This window comes from Chlorocebus sabaeus, chromosome X, assembly GCF_047675955.1.
Source record: "Chlorocebus sabaeus isolate Y175 chromosome X, mChlSab1.0.hap1, whole genome shotgun sequence".
Lineage (NCBI taxonomy): Eukaryota > Metazoa > Chordata > Mammalia > Primates > Cercopithecidae > Chlorocebus > Chlorocebus sabaeus.
In genome coordinates this window covers 98,593,708-98,601,086 of record NC_132933.1, presented here as the reverse complement: position 1 = coordinate 98,601,086, position 7,379 = coordinate 98,593,708, and the positions used below count along the sequence as shown (strand labels likewise).

Genomic DNA, 7,379 nt, shown 5'->3' with positions numbered 1-7,379 from the left:
CTCTCAAAAATAAATAAAAATAAAAAAATAAAAAATAAAATAAATAAATAAATAAATAAATAAATTCCAGGTTACTTATAATGCCTAATAAAGTGTAAATGCTATGTATATAGTTGTTATACTGTATTGTTTAGGGGAATAATATCAAGAAAAAAAGTATGTACATGTTCAGTGCAGATGCAATTTTTTTCCTGAATATTTTCCATCTGAGGTTGGTTGAATTCACGGATGTGGACCACCCCCCATAGGGAGAGCTAATTGTATTTTACTGTTGTTTGTCGCAGTATTCTATGCAGATATTAAGATGCTTTTTTTAAATGCAGAGTTTTAAGGCTATACTCACTGAGTCCTCTGCCCCAGGGCCTAGAATCTGTATCTGTAATAAGTTCCCCACATATTTCCTCCGCAGTACCCACGGATCCGGAAACCATGGCCCCACACGTCCTTCAGGTCTGGTGTCCTTTGATTGAAGTGAGTGACTCTGGTGGTGTCATTGATCGCTCTGACAGATTTTTCTTTTGCTCTAGTCTTGCTGCCAGGTCTGCGGAAACGAGAATCTTGTGTTCTCAGGCTCGGCTTGCGTCTCATTCTGCCTGGGCCGAGCTACGGAGAGATTGGGCCGCCGGGACGTCACGTGGACCGGGGCCGGATAATGGCGGGCGCTGCAGAAGATGCGCGAGCTCTTTTCCGGGCTGGGGTCTGCGCGGCCCTGGAGGCCTGGCCGGCCTTGCAGGTCAGTGGGGCCAGGGCAAGGTCAAGGTTAGGGCCAGGGGCAGAACAGGAGTTAGTTGGGCTAGATGCCTGAGGCTTGGCTAGGCGGCGTAAGAGGAGTTGGCCGAGCGGCGTAAGCGGCCTCCAGGCAACTCCAAGTCTGCTCCCAAGTTGACGTGATGGGCTTGGACCTGTGTTTACAGATCGCTGTGGAGAATGGCTTCGGGGGTGTGCACAGCCAGGAGAAGGCCAAGTGGCTGGGGGGTGCAGTGGAGGATTACTTCATGCGCAATGGTGAGTGAATGTGAGGCGCTGCGACCCGCCTGTGTGGGGGTGTGGAGAGGAGCCCCATCCCGCAGAGCCTGCATTTCCTCTCGAGCAGTTGTGGATTGGTACCTAAAGGCGAGGTGGAATGAATTCAGTTTTTGGAGTCAGAATCCTGGATTCCAGTGCTTTACGGGCTGTGCCACTGACTCGTGGGATTACTCTGGACAAGGCAATTTACCTCCCTGAGACTCCGTTTCCTTGTTCCTAAAATGCGTATAAAAGTATCCACCACAGCGCTGTACAGTAGAAATATTATGCTAGTCACATGTAATTTAAATTTTTTAGTAGCCACTTGAATAAAGCAAAAAGCAGATGAAATCAATGTTAGTAAACTCATTGTATACGAAATATTTCAACATGTAATCAGTATAAAACATTGAGATATTTTACATTTTTTAGTATTGTTTTCAAAATCTGGTATTTTACAGTTTTAGCACATTTCGATTTGGCCTAGCCATATTTCAAGCCCTCAGTAACCACCTGTGGCTGTTTGGACAGCAAAGGTCTTCACTGTAGGCTTGTCTTGAGGGATATACAAGAACAAGAGGCCCAGTAGAGGGCCTGTTGCATAGTATGGTTTTAAAGAAAGCCTTCATTCAATTTCTAGCTTTGGAGATGACATTAGGCACAGTCATCTCTCTCAAGAAAGTATACTATCCAGTGAGGATCTACACACGTAAATAGTTACAACATTGATAGATTTTCTGATAAAGAGGAGCTCAGTGTGCATGGGGTAACAGGCTGGGGAGACAGGTTCTCAGTGGAGGTGGTGAATTGGGCTGGATCTTAATGAGAAGGAGTTAACTAGGTGGGGGAAGCAGAGAGACAGCAATACTCAAGTTCTGTGGCATGAGGGTATAATGTGTTATATTTGGAAAGTAGCAGGGAGCTCAGTATTGGAGTATGCGTGTGTGTGCATGGGGGTGGGTGGAGGAGTGGTAGAGAATGAAGCTGGGGTATGGGAAGCCCCCCTGAAAAGCATAAGACATGGAAGCCCTTATGTGCCTTTGATTTTATCATTTAGGCCAGTGTTTGCCAAAATTCATGCTAACTAGTCCTGTTAGATGTTCAGTGAAGAAGCTTCTCCAGTCACGTTATGTAAGAAAAACTCTTTTCTTCTGCTCCCACTGAAAAGTCTCAACACTCATGAACATATTAAAGGCTTGGGTAAGAATAAGAACCACTAAAAAACCTGTTTGCTTTTGTTTCTCATTAGCTTTCTATGGATAGTGTCCCTTAAGACCCAGCAGAACAGATATTTCTCAAAGGCAAACTATGAAACACTGCAGTAGGTGGTAAAAATTCGTGGGCAGGTTCTAAGGTGAGAAATAGGGTGGGATTTGCTGGCTAGAAAGTTCAGGAAGTAATCAGTATGAAGCATAGCCTGGATGGGGAAAGACTGATGAGAATGCTGTTTTTGTCTGGACACTGATGAGGCCTGAAGTAGGACAGTGGCAACAGGCATGGAAAAGAAGGGGTGGAATAGGGCCTTGGAGATTGGTTGGCTGTAGACAGGGAGGGAAAAAGAGGCAAGTTCCTGGTTTGAGTTGATGGGTGGATTAGGTGTCTTTTCACGGAGTAGAGGAACCCTGGAGGATGCGAAGCAGGTTCAAAGAGTAAGGTGATGAGTCTGGCTTTGGATATGGAGGATTTGCGGCATCTGTGAAATGTTCAGGCACAGAGTAGTCTCAGTTGGAGATAAATTTGGGGGATATTAAGTTTGAGTGGTAGGCAAAGCCAAGAGTGTGGATGAGCTCTCCCAGGGAAAGCACATAGAGGGGAGAGGGCTAGGAGCTTTGTGGAAGACTTTCTTGAGATATTCTCTAATTCAGAAAAAGTAGAGCATAGGCCCATAGGTAACTGAAGCCCAGAGAGGAAGGTGGCTCGGTCAGAGTCACACAGTAGGATGTCAGTGTCAAGGCTATGATGATTTCATCATTGGAATTACTATGTCCATTTCTTCTTAACTATCCCATTGGTCTGTGGCTTCTTTTATCAGTGGAACCACAGTTGTGAAGGCTCTCTACACTTCAAAAACTTCAGCTTTTACATGACACAAATTAACATGGATTATGGATCTTCACTGTGCTAGGCATTGTGTTGGATGGTTCCTCCTAACAGACCTTTGAGGAGGCCACCATTAGCCCCACTTTACAGATGAGAAAACTGAGGCTCAGAAAGAAGTAGCTTGCTCAAGGTCTCATAGAGGGGAGGCTAGTTAGAATAGGCCAGATGAAAGAGGGTGAGTGTAGGGCTAGGAGTTGTGGGAAGAGGCCTTGGTAGGAAGAGATTGGAAATGAGGTATTAATATTTAGTGGTTCTTAAAAAAATTATGTTAAAACCTGGAATGCAGAACACTTTAGCAGATAAAAGGCTTACTGTGCCTTTACCCACCCAAGTTGCAGATCCACCAAGTAGATATTGAAGAGCAGTGGGCAGGGGTGATGAAGTTGGCTGGTCTTTGACCCAAGGGCCCTGTCCTTTTCTACTTAGCTGACTTGGAGCTAGATGAGGTGGAAGACTTCCTTGGAGAGCTGTTGACCAATGAGTTTGATACAGTCGTGGAAGATGGGAGTCTGCCCCAGGTGAGCTTACCATGGGCACAACTGCAGTCTCCCTACCTGCAGTCTTTCTTCTCCCCAACTGTCTGTTTTGGGCCAAAACTCTTGACTGTGACTCTCTGTTGCCTAGAGGAACAAGTGTGGCCTTTCCAAACCCTGCCTTCTTTTATTTCTTTCTATACATCATTCCCATCCAGGCCTGTTCCTCACCCCCATCCCAAGGGCAGGTCAGGCCAGTCCAGATCCATTTTGGCTCCCCAATAAGATTACCTGCCCTTTTACATCTTCTTTCTTTCAAAGCCCAGTTCTAGAGCCTTCCCTGCTAGTTAGGCCCTCTTTTGCTGCTTTAGGCCCTCATGTCATGCGTTAGGCCCTCATTTGAGCCCTTCATATGTGGTTGCTTCATTGGTTAATTCCTTGGGGAGGAAAGAGCCCTGTTCTCTTCTGGAAATATCCAACCTACTCCCGACTGTTGCTTCAAAATGGGCTGTTTGTATAGTAGATTCTCTGGAAAATCCAAACGGGTTGGATATTTTCTTGGTAGGTGAGCCAGCAACTGCAGACCATGTTCCACCACTTCCAGAGGGGTGACGGGGCTGCTCTGAGGGAGATGGCCTCTCGCATCACTCAAAGAAAATGCAAGGTCACAGCCACTGCACTTAAGACAGCTAAAGAGACTGATGAGGATGAAGATGATGTGGACAGTGTGGAAGAGATGGAGGTGAAGTGGGTACCCCCTGGGTTGGGGGATGCAGATGTTTCCAATTTTCTGGGAGAGCAGCTAGATTCACAGGGAAGTGATAAGGGGATGGTGGTGGTTGGTGATAGTAGTGGTATCCAAAGAGGGCAGGGAAGTTTCCTAAAGTTACACAGCCAATCCTGGAAAAACTGGAGCAGAGCCTGGGTCTCCAGTGGCCAGTGTATTCAGCTCTCTTTTAAATCTCCCCTCCAGGTCACAGCTACGAATGATGGGGCTGCTACAGATGGGGTCTGCTCCCAGCCTGAACCCTCTGATCCAGACGCTCAGACTATTAAGGAAGAGGATATAGTGGAAGATGGCTGGACCATTGTCCGGAGAAAAAAATGAGTGGGGATGGTTGGAAATGGCTTTGGGCCCTTATTTGCTAGTTCTGAGAGTTGTCTGTAGGGTTTTTTGTTTTTTTTTTTTTTGAGGATTGTAGACCTGTGGACTGGTTACCCCATCTCTACCCTCTCCCCTGTTCCCCTGTCTAGCTCCCTCCAGGGCAAGGAAACCCTAGGGTCCTTGGTTTTGGGGGTGGGGGCACCTTGTCCAGCATATTCCCTTGGGCCTTTAGTTAACATCTGAGTGACGAAGCCGGGTTCCCCAGTACAGTGTCTTTTGGGTGCAGTCATTGTGAGGAAGGGGATGAGTGAGTGTGGGTGTGGCTGGAGGAGGATCTGGATGCCAGTGGACAGTGGGCAGGTGGATTTGGGGAGGACAGGACCAGCAGCAGCAGCAGTACTCAGTGATAGGGGGCTGGCTGGGTCAGGAATGTGAGATGAACATGCAAGTGGAAGGGAGAATAGGTGAAGATGTGAACGAAAGTAGCTCTGGAGCCTTTCCCTTACCCCACCCCCCACACACGCAACAGCTCTGTACCCCTGCCCAGAACTTGGAACCTCCCAGGAATGCTGCCTAGGAGCAGCCCAGCCTCCAGCCCTGGGTTCCCTCAGGAATTCGAAGACCTTGGCTAGGTGGTGAGCTTGGAAGAGCTGGGCTTTGTTTTCTGTCTCCTGTAACCTCTTTCCTTACTCCTTATCCCATCCCATTTGAGTTCAGGAGTGAGGCTTAAGATCTTAATAAATAATACTTTACTGCTTAACCTGTGGCTTGACCTGTGAGGAGTAGCCTTCAAATCCACCTTCTGGGAGCTGAGCTTCAGAGTTTACAAGGGAGCGGTTTTCTGAGCCCACCCTAGCAGCCTGGTACTTCGGACAACCAAACAGATGGACGAACGGAGCACAGCAGTGCTATGAAAGTTACTGTAAGCCTGAAATAAACTGTATTTTTCTTTAAAAAAAAAAACAAAAAAACAAAAAAAACGAGTATCCATTGTCTTCCCCCCGTTCCCCTGTCCTGCCCGGTGGCCCTGCCATGGGTCTGGACGATAAAATACTGGGTAGCCTTGGGGCCGGGTAGAAGCTGTAAGCCATGGGAGAGGCAGGAGAGGTCTAGTTGCCACCCCACGTGGAGTTGTACGTGTGAAGACACTGGCTGAGGAGGCAGGGGTGGGTCGGGGCCCCAGGGTCAGTGGCAGAGCTGGCAGTTGAATCCAGGTCTCCTACCTCTGGTGCTTTGTGGGGAATTGGGTGGAGGCAGGATCTGTGCTAGGGTATTGAGGGATGAGGGAGAAAAACGACCTAATTCAGGTGGGTCTAGCAATGGCTCCCACCCTCTCTGGGGACAGGGATTAATAAAAATTAACATCACTGTAGGAATATATTTTTTAAAAGCCCACGTTTTGTGAAAAGATGAATTAAAAAACCCAAGACCCAGCATTCGGGATTGAAAGTGCCCGTGATGGGAGTTCAAGTATTGACTGAGCTGGGAGGGAAGGGGCTAGAGCCCCCAATCAGACATGGGCAGCTAGAGTGTGGGGTGGGAGCTCCCAGTTTGCCCCAAACCCTCTAGGTCTTGTCTCGGGTCTGGGGGGATTCGGGGGGTTCAGCAGTGGCTCCTAAAGCAGCCACCGGTGCCTCCTCCATCTCCTTGTCCTCCGACAGTGTGGGCCCCGGGCAGAACGTGTCCCCTCGGCCCGCCCGGCCAAGCACAGCCATCCAGCGTCGCTGTAGTTCCTCTGTCTCAGGGCTGAAGTACCAGCTGAGGTGGCTCTGGGTAATCTTGAAGACATGCCTTCTGTCAGGCCGCTCCCCTGCCTCGGGTGGTCCCACCTCAAAGCCAATGAGGGGCAGGCTGCGCTGGGCTTTCACATCCTGCGGGGAGGAGGGACAGAGCTGGGGCCACCTTGGGGCTAGACCTTTCCCCCTGCCCCAGCTTCTAACTGGTTTTGCATATGCTCTTGTCTTCTTCCCCTACTCAGGAACCTTCCGTGGCTCCAGTGTTATCAACAGGAACATGTCAGAACTGGGGCTAAAATGCAGGCTGGTTTAAATACCTGTCTCCCCCCGCCCCTGCCTCTTCCTGCAAAACTGCTGGGCTAATCTCTTTAGCATACCAAATAATGTTTTCAGGCCTTTGTCTATGCTATTGCCTCTATCTGCATACTTTTTATTTTATTTTTTTGAGACTCTTGCCCTGTTGCACAGGCTGGAGTGCAGTGGCATGAATTTGGCTTACTGCAACCTCCACCTCCCGGGTTCAAGCAATTCTCCTGCCTCCGTTTCCTGAGTAGCTGGGACTACAGGTACACGTCACCATGCCAGGCTAATTTTTGTATTTTTAGTACAGAAGGGATTTCACCATGTTGGCCAGGCTGTTCTTGAACTCCTGATCTCAGGTGATCCACCTGCCTCGGCCTCTCACAGTGCTGGGATTATAGGCGTGAGCCACCGTGCTTGGCCCCATCTGCATACTCTTACCCACTCCAAATTGGACCTAGCAGTTCCCCATCTCTACTCCTTCCAGGAAGCCAGGCCCACAACTCAACCTGGTTTTCCCTACATACCACAACCACTCTTTGTCTCTAGCCAGTCATTGTCTCTCAAGGGTTGGGGTTCTGATTTCCTCTTAGAGATAGTCTCACCTTATCTTCCAAAGCCAAGGAGAGGTCAATGACTGGAGGTAAGGGGGTACCCTGG

The 7,379-nt window shown here is 48.6% G+C and overlaps 2 protein-coding genes across 3 annotated transcripts in view; one reads left to right on the top strand and one right to left on the bottom strand.

The window, feature by feature from the left end:
- Window positions 1–603: 603 nt before the first annotated feature.
- Window positions 604–5,443, top strand: TSR2 (TSR2 ribosome maturation factor). The gene is made up of 5 exons (XM_037994915.2): window positions 604–733; window positions 915–1,005; window positions 3,532–3,623; window positions 4,144–4,320; window positions 4,552–5,443. The coding sequence occupies exons 1-5, from the start codon at window positions 653–655 to the stop codon at window positions 4,684–4,686; spliced, it is 576 nt and encodes a 191-aa protein (XP_037850843.1). The 5' UTR covers window positions 604–652; the 3' UTR covers window positions 4,687–5,443.
- Window positions 4,972–7,379, bottom strand: part of FGD1 (FYVE, RhoGEF and PH domain containing 1) — a 52,281-nt gene continuing 49,873 nt past the window's right edge. For both annotated transcript variants that reach the window (XM_007991802.3, XM_007991800.3), the window contains one exon: window positions 4,972–6,554. In XM_007991802.3, the coding sequence (XP_007989993.1) occupies window positions 6,249–6,554 (306 nt within the window). In that variant the 3' untranslated portion in view covers window positions 4,972–6,248. The remainder of the gene's footprint in view (window positions 6,555–7,379) is intronic.